Raw genomic sequence first — 18,207 nt, forward strand, 5'->3', positions numbered from 1 at the left:
TAGTACAAAGAGAGATGTTTTGACTTTTCACTGTGACAATATGCCATCTCCTGGACCTGCTTATTCTACCCCCAGCCACTTGGCCAGTTAGTCCCCCATTCCAGGTAGTGACCCCAGACTAAATGACAGAGGTGGGAAGAGGTTGCTCAGAAGATTAAAGACCCAAGTCACCAGAGGCTGCCATCTCACAAGACCATTTAGACATTTCCCACTTGGCAGTCATTAATATTCTTCAGCAGAGAATGAGCAGGACGCCTGCTCAAAAATCCTCTTCAGATCTCTGTACCTTGGAAGATAAAGAGAGTGTGAAGATTTTGTTTGGGAATTAAATATTCATTGGACTGGGTTAGAGCTGTTATTGTTCTCAGGAATAAAACTGGATTTCCCCCTTTGTTTTGAAATAACTACAATCATTTTACTTAAGAATCGGTTTCTGTACCAAATCAGACAGAGTAACGTGTGCCATGGTGTTTCTAATATAATAGCCATAACTTGAGACTGAATCTTGAAGGACTCTAAGCATTTTATACAAGGACACAGTGGCTTGACGCTGTAGGAAGAGGCCTCCCAGGACAGAGGGCAGAGCTTGGCACTCTCTGGCTGCACTCTGTGCCGTCAACGCAGAGCAGAGCTGTTCTACAGCACGAGGTTCGGTTTCGGAGCCGGTGAGATGGGGCAATGCTCCTTTCCTCTCAGGCTTTGCTAAGGGATTGTAAGCGACAGGAAAAAAAAAAAAAAAAAAAACAAGTGTCCGGAAGAAAGCAGGAGCTGACAGTGCGGCTACCACGCACACTGAGAACTGACTGGTCACTGCATGGTTGCGAGCTGTTCCCATCTGTTCCCATCCCCCTTGCTCATCTTTCAGGGATCATTGCTCACATTTCCCTTGAATTTAAACCTCCTTTAAAGGCTTTCAAAGCTCTGAAGGTTGATTTCAATGAAACCTGTTTTTATTCTATGCGTTTTTCCAACTGTCACTCTCGGGTAAAACAAAAAACATTCACTGTCAAAACAACAAGGGCTTGCTCTCAAGCAGAGAATGAAAGCAGGTATGTCTGCCTGATTTATTTTGGCATACGCCTCACAGTTAAATAGGGCACCTTTTAATTTGTCACTTCTTAAAGATTCACTTAGGCTTGCAAAGTAAATCCCCAGGGCTTGGTTTCAGCTCAGTTTGAACTAGTTGGGCAGAAGGTTTATCCTTTCCCCTTTGGGCATCCACCTCTTCTAAGATGGTAAAGAAGCCAGTGCTTCTTTAACAACTTCAGAGAGGCACACCCAATGGCCTTTTGTTTTTACTTTAGCCTGGCGAAGTCTAGAAATCACACTCACTACCCAAGCTCAACCAGAGGTGTGTGGTGAGACACAGAAGCCAGTGTTTTCAATTGCCCCGTGGAAGGTTATTAAAACAGTGAACTCTCCAACTAGTTTAAAATAGAAATCAGCTTTAAGCAGAGAAGACTCAAAATTCCAACTCTCCAGGCTGTCATTTTCCCCATGCAGCAGTGATTTCCCTGTGTCTTGGTTTCTTTGCCTAAGGCTTTGGTAAGGACGTGGACCCAGTCTGGACTGTTTAGAGCAGGGACGGAGGCCGTACACTGAGCACCGGCACCCATTAGGGCACACCAGTTGCCCAGAAGTGCGTGGGCTTTAGCACCAAGGGGAACAGCTGCAACATCTTTGAGTTCCTCCACCCGGGATTTAGCATTTCTTCCCATATGGGAGCTGTTTCTCTGTCTGCTCCAAATTTACTCTGCTGAAATCGAAGCCATTTCGCTCCTGTTCTCAAAATTGGTGATAACATCTGTTTAGTCCCTTCAGTGTAACAAGGCCAGATTGAAGGTTTGTGTTTATGCAATCATTAACACAACCACTGTTAGAAAGGAGTGGGGTTTGGCATCTCAATCGCCTAATTGAAATCTGCTTCATTATTGGATATGTAAACAGATTCAGTTACAAAAAGACACCCCCCCACACACACACACTAATATGTAGACGCATTTTTTGGTTCTTCAACATACACCAATTTCCCCTTTCCCCAGACTCAGATTTCCTAAAAAATGTGCACATGTAGGATACAGGAAAGACACTAAATGCTTCCTTCTTGAAGACTCTTAGAGGAAACAACTTATGACGAAGGCGGGAAATCCTATGGCAGCCATCATCAGCCATAGTTTTCCAGTCAACACATAAGTAGACTTCTCTACTCTTGCTCCATACTACCTGTGGTTCAGATACCACATCTATCTCTTTCTAGCTTATTTCCCAAACTATGTTAGTTTCCATGGATACAAATAAGCGAGAGCATCACACTGAGGCCTGACCGTGGACCATCAGTGAAGCTTGCTCTTCCCAGTTCAGAACCAGGGAAACTGAGGTTGTTTTCTGGTGAGGTGGAAACTTAATGACAGAAACCAGTTCTTCCTCTGATCCCTTGCCTGACTGGCTGCTGGAAACTTGTGGAATAAAGCCAGGCTAAGCTGTTGTTCTCAAACATGTTTATTTGTAACCGTTTTACATGGCGTGTTACAGAAATTAATGGAAAATTTCTAAAAATTTTGCTGTTCTGTTGAATGCATTGTACATAAAGTTAAAAATAATGTGTCCATATATGTTAACAAACTGTCTGAGGTAAAGTTAAAGTAGGTCTAGAAACGTACTGCAGCAGTCATTTTCTCTTTCTCATCTTTATTAAAAAAATATGTGTCAGAACGCAGAAATTGAAAGGAACCAAACCCACGGAGTAAACATTTTCTTAAAAGAAGGTGCCCGGTACATTACATGATGGGGTTTCTGTAGACGCTGGGATGAATACGAGTTATCAAAAAAGTCTTGCGGCATGTAAAGATCGAAGAGCTATGGGGAATGGGGACAGAATGACAGGTGGCGTTTCCCTGGTTTCAAAATTTAAAGTGACAAATTTAGTGCTAATAGAGGATGAGGAAGTGAGTTGTACACATGAATCTTTCCATCGATCTAACCAGAACTGTGCAGACTCCCCATGCTCTTTTGGTATTGGTACCTCAGCTCCTGTTTGGACATATTCCTGGGATAGGGGTACTGTGGTTCTGAACTCACCAAATGGTGCTTGGGGAAAAAAAAAACAGTATTCTGCCAATGAAAATATCAATGGCAGTTTAAAAATCTCAGCTCTATCCTCCTCATTTTAATGTGTCAGCTGGGTATCTTCCTTAAGTTCAGGTCCAGTTCCGTTTCTGTCGTGCTCAATGAAGGATGACCATCGGCTGGGGCTGTCGCCACCTGCTACGAAAAGGATTGCAGATGGTAGACCTGAAACAGCAATGCCAGTCAGAGTTCACTTCACGTCATAGTAACCCAAAGGATGGGGACAAGGGTGACACTGATGGGCAAACTCAGACAGCCGTAGTGAGGGAGGCGACAGCACCACTCAGATAGACTTGGCACCATGACACCATTGCCACCGAAGCTGTTTCCTATGGCCACCACCCATCTTGCCAACACATCAGAGAAGCAGGACTGCTTTCAGGACAGTTCCCAGCCATTGTACCTTCCCATTTCTCCTTTGCCCAAGAGGGTCACCTTATCACAGCATGGATACACATTTTGTGTGGAATCCTGTACCAACAGATAGCAGCTTCAGAGAAAGGCAGTGAACCACCTTTCTCGTTTCTCTAGTTCTTCGGACCTTCTACAGTAGGGCAGCATTAACATATATTTTCTAATGGACATGTGGCTCATTTATCTATTTGGGAAAATTGAATTCCAGTGTCAAATGTCAGCTCTAACTAATAACAATTAGCTTGACATCGTACTGTGATTTTTGTGTGAGGAGTCACTTTAAAAACCATCTTCAAAACCATGTTAGTTCCTATGAACAGGAAGAAGCCAAAGCATACAGGCCAATTTCAATTAATCACATCAAGGTAAATTTGGCTTTTCAAATTTTCAAACTCAATAGACTAATTACTTCCAGATCCAATCACACGACTCTTGAGGGTTTCCCTCTTTTTGTTAAACCACTAAATCCAACATGTAACTGCATAGGAACATCAGGGAAACACACTTGACCTGTATAACGATTCTCTATAGGGTAAAAATATATAGATTCTTTATGAAAGTTGTGTGCTCGCCATATGAACTGAACACTAAATTTTTGTCCCGTATGTGTAAAATCAGGAAGCGAATCCTTCTGTTTCACGTACAATCTGTCCAGTGACTGATGGGAGAGGAAGTGGGAGTGGAGAGGTGAACAATTTCCCGAATCTCTGAAAGTTAAACTTTCCAATGTGAGCCTCCTTTCTCTTCCCTTGGGCTTACGGTGAGGGCTCTCCAGAGATGCTGGCTATGAATCCCTGCCCCTTCCTGTTCACTAGCTGCTGATTGGCCCAAGACTCCTGCCTGTCTCTGAACTGTAGCTTCGTACCAGTCATCCCAGAGAACCATCTGGAGAGTGAGCCCCCACCCATCATGTTCGTTGCACCTTACACTCCACCTGCTACCTTCTCTACAGTGTCATGGCATTATTAAAAGCATCTTCATTGACATATTTACATCATGAGAACTCCTTAAAGCCATTTCCCTTAAATAGGTAAAGAGTTTAATGGTAAGGTTTTCCTTTTCAAGTTAGAAAATAAAAAAAAAATCCCATTTGAATTTTCTGATGTACAAAAGGAGATAGAGATGAACCATTTGACCACGGAGTCAGTTTGTTACACTGAAGATGTATGTCACTGTTAGAAAGCTGGTTTCTAAGATCCAAAACCATATTAGCAGAATTGTACCAGAATTATTTGGCAAATGATTTTTCTTTGAAAATGGCGCATGGAGAAGACACTTGTCTGCATAGTATCACAGCAGCGAAGTATCAGAAAAATAAAGACATCATTTTATTGTACTCAAGAGTTCAGAGCTTCTTAGGGAACTGGATGCATTTTCCATCTTTCTCATCAATGGGATTTGATGTCCTTTGCTACCCCCAGAATGAAGGTTCCATCCAAAAGCTGTCTTTCTTCATCAGGATGCAGGATAACTAAAGGGTTGTTTTGGCCACATTCTTGATTATAATGAATAACCAACCACTCGTTTGCCTTGTGATTTCAAGTTAATTTACTCCATAAGAGGCTTTTCCCTCCCCTATTAAGACTTCTTCACCCACTGCTAAAAAAAAGTCAAAAGCAATACAAAAATTTGTACACTCATTGATTCTCAAACATGACAGAGAAAGGACAGGGGACACAGGATGGCAGACCAGGCCCTGTGGAGAGATGCCACGCACATCGCCACAGTCAGAAGGCATACGGATGATGACACTGTGGTCACAAAGGATCCCTTGCTTTGGCCTAAAATGAGTTAGTGCCAACCTTGGTGCAATTCTCTGATGCCTGCCACTCCAAATCTGCGTCTCTACAGTGGTCAACAGGTAGCGAAATAAAAGCACAATAAGGTTTCATATCCGGGGGCATCTTAGACCCAGCTGAGAGAGCTCAAGGTGTTTGTTGGTTAAGCATCAGCTTGACTGGTGATCAATGTTGGGTTCTGTTTATTTTAAAAATACTTTTGTGGGGGTGTCTTGTTTTGCTGTTTTTTGTGCTGCCATAGGTATTTCTTTCAGTTGCCAAAAAACACTCTGTTCCCTCTTCAGACAGTTCCACTGGGTGATTGTGAGATTCTCGGTGGGATGAGGTGAGGTGAGAGTACGAGAGAGCCTGCTGCACGGCTGATTCCCATGCCAGTCTTGAAGCACCCACCAGGAGCTCGCATTGATGCTATTTCTTAGGTCTGTGGATCTGCGCATAGAGAGGCTCTGGCTCCTGTGGACAGAGGCACAACAGTCAGGCCTGCCCTGCTGACAGCAGGTTTTGTGAGATGGCTTTAGGAAGGAGTGCTTGGGAATAAAAACAGAAAGGTGACAGCTGATGATGAATGACCTTAGGTTATTTTTGCATTGCCTCATCATGGTGCTTAATCATTTTGGCAACAATTTTGGCACCCCTAAGAACACATTCAGATTTTAGTGTGTGTGTGTGTGTGTGTGTGTGTGTGTGTGTGTGTGTGTGTGTGTGTGTGTGTGTGTGTGTTTTTGCTGTTTTTGTATATGTGCACATGTGTCTGATGCATGTGTGCATGTAGTGGAGGCCCAGGGTCAACACTGAGTTTCATTCTGTAGGCTCTATCCACCTTATTTTTGAGATAGGGGTTTTCATTGACCTGGAACTCGCCCAGTAGACCAGATTGGCTGGCCAGGGAGCCTCAGCCCCACCTGTTTCTAGGTCCCAGCTCTGGGATTACAAGTGTGTGCCACCATGCTTAGGTTTTTACATGGGTGCTGGGGATCAAACTTAGGTTTGTATGGCACACTTTAAAGACTGAGCAATCTCCTCAGTTCCTAGAGGCAGGCCTGTCTTTGGCTTGGAAACTTATTCCCTATTGGGGTAATAGCATGGCATAGTAGAGAGTAAGTTCACTGAGTTCTGTGTTATGGGAGAGATACTTACACCTTCTGAGCCTCAGTTTCTCCCACCACACCATGGAAATAGTATTGTGTAATCCTATAAAGGTCTTGAGAGAAGGAGAGATAACTCACAGAAAGTACCTAGCATAATACTTGGTAGTACTGGAGGAAAGGGGAGGAGAGGAAAGGGCAAGGGAAGATGAGACAGAAGTCCTATCAGCAGAGCACTGAGAGTTGGCGACGCACCTTCAGGCCTTACCTTCATCTACCTAGAAGTCCTGTGAGCAGACTCCTCCCGTCCTCATTTTGGAGACAAAGGACTTACATTCACAGGCAGAGAATAAGAGACTGTGGAATGCTTAGCTCTAAATGGGACACCTACACCACAGCCCCTCCTCCTAAAGCTCAGGGATCATCTCAGAAGAGGGGGCAGAGAAATCTAAGGGCCAGCGGCGGTGGGAGGCTACAGTGAAGCAGTATTTTCAGGACACAACAGGCAGTTGCACATAGGAGCTCACACTGGCTGTGGCAGCATACACAAGACTTGCGCAAGCTCAAGCCAGACAAAATACCAGTATGGAGCGGGGAGGTGGGCACCAAGTCTCACCCCCTGGCTGAAGAGCTATTAGCAAGGGATGGCTGCTAGGAGAGAAACAGTCGGTGTTCTTCAAGGATGCAGCCCCCAAGAGGCTACCCAAGCTCCAGTCTATAGATGGTCCTAGACCCAGGCACATACTGGCATTGCTGAGTGAACTCAGTGGTTTAAAAAAAAAACCACACATGAAGTTGGGAAGAGGCAATGGGGGGCGGGGGCAGATGGGAAAGGAACTGGAGCAGAGCAAATGCGGGGGGTCAGACTTGATCAAAACATCATATTTATGTGCAAAATTTTCAAAGAACAAGAACACTCAAAAAATTAAGCTGAGAGCGGTTGAAGAGTCTCACGGTCAGGGTGCTGCCTCTTCCATATGATGTATCACACTGTTTGCTCCCTGTTCTTTCCTGGGAATGGCCTAGAAGACGAACAGTGTCTGACCCACTGTTTTATAGATGAGGGATCTGCCAAGCAGTAGAGTGCTTCTGTGTTTCCCCAATGTCACATGAATACTGAGTAATCGTGTCACAGTCGAACCCAGAACTTCACTACCGAGTCATGCATCATCCTCCAGGACTGGCTAGAGGTACACTCTCTTGGGAGAAGGAACTTTTTCTGCCCTTTTGGTCACCCTGCTCTGTAATATAGCAATATCCTTTGTACCCCACACCTCTGTGCTCCACCCATGGAATGCATCCTGCTGATGGAAACAGACAGCTAAGTAAATGCATTCTGTTGAAATGCCCGACTACAGGAAGGGTCCCATCTTCCCCTGTCCCTATTGACCTTTACACATGGAAACGTGACATGGTAGGTCCTCACTGTGGGGATGGGGTGGGGGGGGGTCTGGTGAATTGGTGTGAGTATGACATGATTTCTAATATCTTCGATATTTTGATCTCCTTGTCTTCAGCACATTTCAACTTGGCTTTATTTTTCCAAAGGTTGAATTTGTCAAAATCTGAGGCAGGATGATCTTTTAAGCCCTAATCCATTTCCTTCCAATATCTGAACTACTTCCAACATCTGCTGTTAGACTAGATAGAAACTTCTGTTGTGTGTGTGTGTGTGTGAGTGTGTGTATGTGTGTGAGTGTGTGTGTGAGTGTGTGTATGTGTGTGTATATGTGTGTGAGTGTGTACGAGTCTGTGAGTGTGTGTGAGTCTGTGAGTGTGTGTGAGTGTGCGTGTGTGCACGTGGATGTATGTTTTCTAGGGATGCGGTGCACTGAGTAAATAAGAAAGAAAACTCTTTAGGAACAGTAAGAAGTGAAGAAACCTTTTCCATCACCCAGTTCACCTCAATGAATGCTTCCTGTGTGGACTTCCTCACTCACCCCATTCTTCTTTCTGGGTTCCCCGAGAAGTTGAGCTGCCTTGATCTCACCCTACAATTTGCTCTATTCCAATTTTGGAAACTAATTTATCCAACTGAGAACGACACCTAAAACCAGAGGAGACAGCAGGCTCAGACAGGGTAATTAATGCCGTGCTGCATTAACTTTCTGCAGTGGAGATAAATATGCACACAGCTCCTGCTTGCCGGAATCTAGCTTCAAATACCCATCACAACAGTGGCAACAACTGCAGTCAGCTCTCAATTATCCCCACTAATGAAGGGGAGCAGTGGTGTGGAAAACCCCAAGCAGCAGATAATCCCAAAGTCTGACACTGTGATGCATTATTAGTTTTGGCAATAGCTTTACCTTCCCTGTCACAGAATCGTAGACTGTAAGAGCTGGAGGGGAGCTAAGAAACCATTTGATCCAGAAGTTTCTAGACTGGCTCTGGCAAGTTCATGGAGACCTCATACTATTTTCAGTATTCCAGAAAGTCATTCTAAAGAAGTTGCCATGATTTAGGGGTTCCGTCTGCTTGGTTAGCTGAGAACGAAGCTTGCCTGCAAAGGGTGAGCTGTTGGGAGACATTATTTGAGACCTAGTTTTCCCAAGTTGTAGCTGAGTGAACTTGAACAAATTAAAGGATCCTAGGATGTTACAGCTGCATGAACCTGTGGCAACTGTTTTGCAGAGGAGACAACCGAAGGTCAGAGGTCAAGCCATTAAGCTTACATCATGCATTCACTAAGTCAGGATGCTGCAGAAAGCCAGGTGCCTGATCCTGCTGGAGTTGCTCAGTTGCTCAGTCTGCACTGAGTCCCAATGTGGATTTCCATCCCAGTCTAGAATTTCAGCAAGTACCTCTTTCTTTCTTATAAAATTTATGAAGCATGGATAAAAAAATACCAAATTAAGAGGTGTCAGTAGTCTTGAAATATATTTCAGTAGCAGTAGATGACAGGCCCCACAACTGCTCTTACCGAGTGATTCTAGAAACCCTGGGTGTGATCTCCATCAAGGGCAAGCAAACTTCAGTCTACTAGTCAATGCTGGAAGCTGCCTGGTTTTGTTCACAGAGTAGGACCCAGCCACCTCCATGCATTATCCCTTCTCTTTGCTTCTTTCTGATCTCAAGCACAGAGAAGCTATGCTGGTCTATGCAGTCTGCGCAGCATACATAATACAGTCTCCTGACCTCTGGTCTACATGGGCCACACATTCTTGTATCCACAACTCAAATGGCTGAAGATCATGTTGAAATCTTCATGCTTTCCCCGATTTTACCTTGACTTCCAGAGGTAGGTCCAGCATTCTACTCTCTTCCCCACTTGATTATCTCTTGAGTACCTCAAGTGTGCCTGGTCCCAATGTATGCTTGCTTGTTTCCTGCTCAAGCATGCTACCCTGTGCTCTACAGAATAACAACTTGGTTCCTCATCTCAGAATCTAGCTCATCTCCTCTTCTGCATCTCCCATGTCCCTCAGTCTTAGCTCCAGTCAACTTCATCTTTTAAATACCTCTTGGCAACAGGTCTGGCTCTCCATCTCAGCAGACACTGCCCTTCACCAAACCCTGGTAATTTCTCTTGCTTCAAATGTATTCCAGCTGGGGATATCAAAGAATGTCACTCCATGAAGGTCTGAGGAAGTAGGACTGCTCACTTCAAAAGTTTAGGCTAGACTTGCTTCTAACTTGTACATCTACCAAACAGGCAGATTTGAATGAATGAACAAATACATTATTTCTAAGGTTCTGTTGTTCAGTTCTATTTTAAAAGGGAATAATGCTCAGGTTGGTGGCTGTCATCCTTGCATTTGGAGGCTGAGGCAGAAGGACTGTGAGGTTGCGGCCAATCTAAGCTACAAAGTTCAATAAAAAAAAATGGAAGAGTGATAATAATATCAAATACACGTATTTCACTTTGAGACTTTCTAAATTACCTTCCATGCATGTGTGTGGTCATGGGGATCTATGTAGGTATGGGTCTGTGTGGGGATTAGAGATCAATCTTGGGTGTTGTTCTTTCTGAGCCATCCACCTTATTGTTTGAGACAGAGTCTCTCACCGGGACTTGGTTTTCAGTGATTAGGCTAGTGTCTGGCCATTGACCCCAAGGACCTCTCTGTCCCCATCTCCTAGCACTGGGATTGCCAAGTGCATGCCCCCATGCCTGGCTTTATATGTGGGTATGTGCTGGGGATCATGTCAAGCACTGTACCACTAAATGATCTCCCCAAATCCCAAAGTACTTTCATGCTCACATCATGTGATCCTCGGAACGCCTAGGCAGGGCACCGCTATATTACTTGTGCTTCTCCATGTGAGGAGAGACATGCTTGCCTAAGGCCACTTGTTTGTCAGCTTCATTCTGATTCTGGCCCTCTGTTTTCTCTCTTTCATTTACTAAAAACAAACAAACAACAAAACAACAACAACAACAAAACATTTGAAGCTCATCTTTCTTTCTCCCTGAACACTAGGAATCTATCAGGTAATACTTTCTATGCCTTGGGTTCCCACTACGGAGATGAGTATTAAAAAAGTGACAGCGACTTATTATTTATGGCAGTAGCTATTGTCACAAAGGGAGACAGACCGAACAACTCCCATTGTTACAGATGCTCCTTTGACTTGACACCTGGGAAAGACTGATAGGCCGTTTATTTACTTAGCCATTTAACCAAATAAATGTTTTCATTTTTCTTTCATCCCTTCAAAGGCTAACATTTCGCCCTCAAAACTGCTCCAGCAACACATCAGTGAAGTACAAATTACCTGCCATTCCCACACCAGCCATTATAATATTACTTTGGTTCCTTTTTTTTTTTTGGCCCCTCTTGTCTCAGTCTTTCAAAGACACATGATTCTCCCAGATGGGAAAGTAAGGGGGAGAAAGTGAAGTAATTGAAGATATTTTCCTTTATTGTTAAAACAGAAACATTTGGTATTGGCCCTGAAGCTTCCACCTGTGGGGATTGAGTCTGTTTCCTCTTATTCTGGAGTGGCATGGCTTTAGTTTATCATCCTTGCTTACTCAGAACTGGGTGGCTATTTCTAATAAAAAACAGCTGGAGATAGTGGCTGCAAGCGTGATAAGGAGGATAGGGACTTTGCTTTCCAAACTGCATGACAGCAGAGGGGAAAAGAAAGCCACGGACACAACTATCTCTGCCTGGAATCCTTTTCACAAGTGTCTGCAAAAGCACCAAGAAATTACAGTCAGTAAATTTCAAGTTGCTTATGAGTAAAGGGGATGGAGACAGAAAGATCACATTTGGCTTGTGCTATTTTGACACTGGTGGAGGGACACAAAGACTCACACGGGTTTCCCTGTGGGTGCCATAGGGGACCTATCTGCAAGGTGGGTATTAACTCCACTGTACAGCTTCTGATAGGGAACTGTAAAATGGCCAGGCTGAAATTCCACTTCATCATAAAGTATAATCTATCTCTCCTCAGAGCTGAGAGGGTCTTAATGTGATTTCCATATGAACCTGAGATTGCTTTTTTGCGGGGAAGGGCAGGGAGAGGTGGCCTGTGAGACTCAAATAGAAGTTATTCTGATTATGGGACAATGTTTGTCATAGGGATACTGGAAAGGCCTCACCTCCCTTTCTCTACTTTAATCTATTATGGGGCATACCAAAAATTATTAAAAAACAGAAAGTATCAAGCAAAACCTCCTAGTTACTGACTTTATTCAACATGGCGCTAAATGCATAAAACCTAAGAATATAGAGCACCAACAAATATCGAATTCATACCATGTTGATTACGGTGATAAAGGTGGTGATAAGGGCAAGAGTTGTGATGTTGATGGTCGTGTTGTGGAGGGTGGTATTGGAGTGGTGTTGGAGGTGAAAAGAGTGGTCGTGGTGGCGGGATGATTGCAGTAATGGTAGTGGTGCTGATGCTGATATGTGTTGCTAGTTTCATGATGATGAATAAGGTAGTAGTAATAGTGGTAATGGTAATATTAGTGATGGTGGTGGTGATAGTGATGTTAATTGTAATGATGGTGGTGGTAGCAGTGACAGTAAGGACGGTGCAGGGGTGCTGGTGACGACAAGGCTGGCGGAGGTGGCAATTCTGGTAGCTGTCACATATTCTATGTGCCAGACACTGTATTGAGAACTTTATGTACATCACCTCATGACTTCACCCACATGTCCTGTAAGATTTGCATGGCTTTCATCCCTATTTTTCAAATGAAGAGAGTGATCATGAACCCTGATCAAGATGATACAGACAAGAAGGATGAATTTGGGTTCTGAACTCTGACAATATTAATCCTCAAACCAGACTAAATTTTAGGCTGCATTTTCATGGTCTGACTTTATGCCACAGACTGGACTTATGACATGTTAGTTAATATCAAGGATAATATAACCCTCTACTAGCAAATGAAAAATAATTAGAAATGAAAGAATGTCTCTTGCCCGAGATTTCCCACTTTTATGTGGCTAAGATTTGAACTCAAGTTCCAAATCGTGAGTTCTTGCCACAACACCCTGCGAAGACCATTTACAACCCAGCTGTGGATGGAGGAGCCGGATGGAGCATCACATGTGGAATAAACCAAGGAATTGTGAAACAGTTCAGCTTGTGTAAGTGCCTCCAGCCAAACAAGCTCATGAAGATGAGTGCTCGAGATGTTGATCTGCCAAGGGTGTAAGTCATGTTGGCTTTTTACAGGTACTTCAATTCTGGGATGCTCTTTGCTGCCATTGTGATGAATGGATCTCATCACCTCTAGTTCATTTATCAAATTATCTAAAGCAAGTTTGAACACATGAAGTACAACATACACAAGAGGTAGAAAACCTCCTTGGGATCACCTCAAGGAATCTTCGTATAATCTCTAACATTTCTCATTTCTAGAGCATTGACTTTACCTTTAAGAGATCAATTCCCAACGTGGTTGTGAAAGATTGACTTTTTAAATAGGTATTTGGGTTTTGTATAGTATGGAGTATTATTACAAATACATATAGTGTACTAAATTCTTTAGTTATAAACTCTATTAACAAAGTATACTTTCAAAACCCTGTATTATCTTTCAATAGCTGTCTGAAGGACTGATGTATGCCCTATGAATGACTCTGATGTGGCCACAGAACCCAGGTCTGAGCAGTGAAAGCTGTTTACCATTTTAGCTAAGGTGATCATCACCATTAGCTAAGATGATGCTATTCAGGACTAAAGGAATCTTTGAGTTTGGCCTCGCCATCCTCCATGTTTATGGAAAACCAGGAAGATGTCTGAAAATGTGACCCACTTGTCAAAGCTGGCCTTAGAAATCATGTCTAAGTAACGAGGTATACTTCTGTCTCCTGAGAAGATTAGCATCATCAGGTCCTTCTTTATTTTGATTCAATCAGAGGTATTGAAAGTTGAGTTCCAAAAGCCACTTCTAGTAAATGGAAGGATGCCTCTCTCCAATTAGCTGCTGCTGGAATCCGAAGTGATTTGGCGGTAAACCACAGGCTGCAGCGCAGGTGCAGAAAGCAGAGCCTCTATGATGACAGCTACATGTCCTTGGGCCTTGATTTCACTGACACCCTGCAAGGGGATATAGAAGCCTTCCTGGATAGGTGGGAAGAGCTACCGTGAGTGTACATCTTGATCAATCTTATTTCAAGCATGGCTTGTTTTTGTTGCACAGTCTGGCTTCTCAGTGTGTTTGATTAGTGACCTCTTTAGATCTGTGGCGTGTAGGCAAATGCAGTGACATTTTGCTTAAAAGAGTAAAGTGTCTAGAGCACCTCTCACTGAGAAATTATCGTGTGTGTGTGTGTGTGTGTGTGTGTGTGTGTGTGTGTGTGTGAGAGAGAGAGAGAGAGAGAGAGAGAGAGAGAGAGAGAGAGAGAGAGAGGCGGGGTGGGGTGGGGCAGATGATGTGCCCATCCCAGAGGGCCAATGTCTTTAGAAACTCAATCCACATCACGTAGTATTGACTCGATCTCATCCTAACACCGTCACCAACTCAGAATGTGTCATTAATTAAATAATAAAACTATTTGCCACATTCCCTCCAACCCTACCTTTTGGTGTATGTCAAAGGTCATTCATCCACGAGAGAAAAGCAAAGTGCAAAATCGAAATGAGGCAAAGGGAGATTGTACAAACACTGGTAACCGGTGAGATGGCTCAGGCAGGGATTGAGGGTAGAAGTATTGGCAATATGGTAAGAGGCATGGAAAACAGTGCTAGCATTAGGAAGAAGCACAGACAAGGGGGATGGAATGGACACTGTAATACAGCACAGGCAAGCAGACAAAGCACAAACACTGGGCTTCGACGTCAGCGGCAAACAGCAAGCAGGAGGGAAAACCTTGCAGGGGAAGGAGATTAAAAAGGACAGATACCTACCCAGACCTGCGCTATCTAGCTACCGTCTTGTGGACTTATATTATCACCACTGGGCTCACCACTGGGCTCCCCAAATGGATCACTGGTGGAGGACGCCTGTGATCCATCAGGCTAGAACACAAGAAGATAACACTTTTTTTTTCTCTCTTCAACAACTGAAAATATAAGGCAACTAAGATTATATTCACGCGGCATACGCAACCAGTTAATTTAAAGGAGGGCTGAAACTTCCGCCAGAGGATGCCACCTCCCAGATGTGAGAGCTCCTAATAACTTAATAAAAGGTCAGTGTTTCCGGCTGATGCATCTGAGCATACAAGAAAGTCCCTTTAGAGGCCGTTCGAATGTCAGCTCTGAGCTGGCATTCTCCTTTATGTTGGCATCCTCATATACTACGGGGAAATTTTAATTTTAAAGAAAAGTAGGGCAATCAGTAGGTCACTTACAGCCTCTTGTTCTTCACTCTTGCTGGGACTTTCAAAGCCTTCTTCGAAGATGTCATCTGTGGTCGGATCGCTGGCGTGGGATGCTGATGATTTGGATGGAGAGCTCTGCCTAGGGGCTGGGGTTGGAGCTATGTCAAAAGAGGAAATACGGTAAATATAAATATAAGGCACAACCATTTCTAGCCCACAGAGATACCTGGCATCCCCTTATAGTTGAGTCAAGTCTCCACTCTCCCCCATCTCAGGTCAAATCTATGCAACTGAATTCCTCCCATGTTTATTTAGGACTGCCAGTCCTTGGACCCTACAGGATCCAGGAACTCTGAACAACTCTTAGAGTGCTTCTGAACCATGGGCAAGCTGTGAGCCGCTGCGCAAGGCTGACTTCCTTCTCCCTCTTTCATCAGAAGACACATTTTGCTTTCGAATGGCTATTGTAGATCAGTTCACTGTTAGAAAATGTAAGGGCAACAGTCTGCAAATTGTGAAGCGCCTTTGAGAGGGAGGTTACCTGTGTTTTCCAGAAAACTGGACATTGCTAATGCCTTCATGGCAACTGCTAATGCAGGCTTTGCATTCCTGCACACACTCAGGGTTTAATAACCACAGGCTGGGTAGGGAGAGGGATAGTACGTGGCGGCAAGCTTGCTGTGGAGAATATACATCTGCAGCCGTGACCTTCCTATGTCTTCCTCCTCCGTTTGTCCCAGAGGTTTCTACCACAGATGACATTGGAAGCTTTTCTTTTAACTTAGTATAGAAAACTCTGGTCGTCGGCTTAGTCCCCAGGTACGGATTGACTGAATAGGTGAGTCGCAACGGCATCTATAAGTGCTCCCTGCCGCACTGTTCCAGAGCTTAGCAAAAATCTGGTATTTTATCAGAGAGCGAACGATTGCAAAAGTTAGCGTTGATCTTTCACCCCATGGGCACTATTTTGAGCTCTATCATTCACACTATGCCAATGAGGCTAACACTGACCAAGTTCTTTCCGTTCACTATGCTCCCGGCAATGACCCAACTACATGTAGTACTGTACACTTCCTTCAGGTGTTCGTGCCAGTGCCCAGAGGGGCATAGGCGAGCACTCACAGTTACACAGGCATGGGTAAGAGCTATGGGATGACACAGGTGTATCTAATACTATTCAATTTTTTCTATCGGAGGTGTTTTTGTTTTTATGTTTTGTTTTTGAACAACTAACCTCTTGCTCACATCTTGAAGGGATGCTAACAGAGAAGAGGATACAAACACTGGCTTTACTTATTTTCTTTAAGCTAAAACATTATATGTATCTTGTTTTGTGAGTTGGTTCCAGAGCAAACTAGCTACATTAGGTTTAATGCTGTATAAAGATGCCTTGCTGAGTGGGTAATATTAGCTTAAATGGGTTCTGAATTGTGTTTGAAGTGGCTTATTGCTTACAAAAGGCAGAGAATCCAGGCTGAGTCGCCAGTCCAAACAGTATATTGCTCACAGTTCCCCAGTGGAACCAATGGGAACACACAGCTAGAGTTTATTTGCTTAAGCTCCTCAGGTGTCACAAGATTTTACAGAGCACTTCAGTATTTTATGGCCATGCTTTCTTAAGGTAGGCGGTCATTTTGCCCCCCACGGGACATTGGCAAGGTCTGGAGTTATTATAGGCTGTCATGAGTGGAAGAAAAGGATGAAGATGCTGTCTGTATCTGGTAGGTAGAAGAGTGCTGCTAAGTAAGTACCATATACTACACATGGGAGTCTCGTGCAACAGAATCATCCCTCCTCAAATGTCAACAGTGCTACATTGGCAAAACCTTGCTCTCAAACACAGTTATGGTGAAATGGCCTTTTGGGCAGCTCATTTCATCCACTACAACCTTTCCTAACATCTGTATGTGCCAGGAACCCTGCTAGCATTCTGAGAAGTGTGGGGATGATGGCAAGACAGTCCCTGTCCTCAAAGAACTTCCTTGTTTGTAGGCAGCCCATGGTTCATTGAAAAATGAGATGTGTGCTTTTAAAAGGCTCTTGTTCATTTATGCATGACTGTTATTTCTTTAGCATTTCATTTTTTATTCATTATTCATCATTGAAACCCCATGGATTAGAATTAATAGAAATACCTTGGCTATGTAGCACCCATGGCCTGAGTGCAAGGCCTTCATTTTCAGAACAGCATTCTGAACCAAGCTGAATGACACAATCTAATTGTATTCACATTAGATTTTTTTTTTTTGACAATTCATGGTATTGGCCATCCAGTGATCCGTATCACCAGTGACAGTAATGAAAACGCCAAAGTCATTGTACCATGAGCCTTTTCTCTCCCCTTATCAATTGTCAAGGCAGAGGCTGAGTCACTCGAACAATTTTTCCGATTGTGTCTGACAAGCACACGCGTGCTCAAGTGTGTCTGGATTCTGACTCGTCAACAGGCTTTCTACTTTCGGTGTTTGCAACGGGAAAGATGAGTGGAAGCAGAGTCCCCAGATGCTAAGGCTGGAAGGGAGCTGCTGCTCCCACAAGGGGTCCAGAGACTCAGAGCAACGACTTGCTTTGTCCTACAACTCAGTTTGTCATGATGGAGCCAGCACTAGAAACCTGGCCCGGGGGCCTGCAAAAGTCCCCTGACCAAGATCACGATGACGAAGATCCTTTCACGTTGTAATGCCTTTAAATAACAGGCTTTAGAGAGAATCAAGAACCACAAGGCCCGTGCAGGTAAAACTATTACTCCAAAGCACACAGACTATAGGAATAAAGAGACCTCCATGTTCCCAGTCAGGGCATTCTCATCTCATTCTACTTAATGTCAGTCATCAGGCCCTGATATGCTCATGGCTACAAACACTGCTTTACATTTCCCCTGATCTTAATAACTTCTTTTCTAATTATTAAGCCTTATTTCTAAATTTAATTTAATTTATTTATTTATTGTATTGTGTCTGTGCACGGAGGTCAGAAAATAACTTTGAGAATCAGTTCTCTTCTTCCACCATGAGTTCTGGAGATTGAACTCAGGTCTTCAGGCTTAGTGTT

At 43.8% G+C, this 18,207-nt stretch overlaps 1 protein-coding gene across 7 annotated transcripts in view; it reads right to left on the bottom strand.

The window, feature by feature from the left end:
- Window positions 1–2,481: 2,481 nt before the first annotated feature.
- Dab1 (DAB adaptor protein 1) overlaps window positions 2,482–18,207 on the bottom strand; it is an 803,063-nt gene continuing 787,337 nt past the window's right edge. For 6 of the 7 annotated variants that reach the window (XM_052718127.1, XM_052718129.1, XM_052718124.1 and 3 more), the window contains 3 exons: window positions 15,187–15,314; window positions 14,741–14,851; window positions 2,482–5,792 (listed from right to left, as the gene is read on the bottom strand). In XM_052718127.1, coding sequence (XP_052574087.1) covers window positions 14,756–14,851; window positions 15,187–15,314 — 224 coding nt within the window. In that variant the 3' untranslated portion in view covers window positions 2,482–5,792; window positions 14,741–14,755. The remainder of the gene's footprint in view (window positions 5,793–14,740; window positions 14,852–15,186; window positions 15,315–18,207) is intronic. The other variant, XM_052718128.1, reaches the window with a different exon arrangement.

Source organism: Peromyscus californicus, unplaced genomic scaffold, assembly GCF_007827085.1.
Source record: "Peromyscus californicus insignis strain IS unplaced genomic scaffold, ASM782708v3 Scaffold_5__1_contigs__length_169319896, whole genome shotgun sequence".
NCBI classification, from domain to species: Eukaryota; Metazoa; Chordata; class Mammalia; order Rodentia; family Cricetidae; genus Peromyscus; species Peromyscus californicus.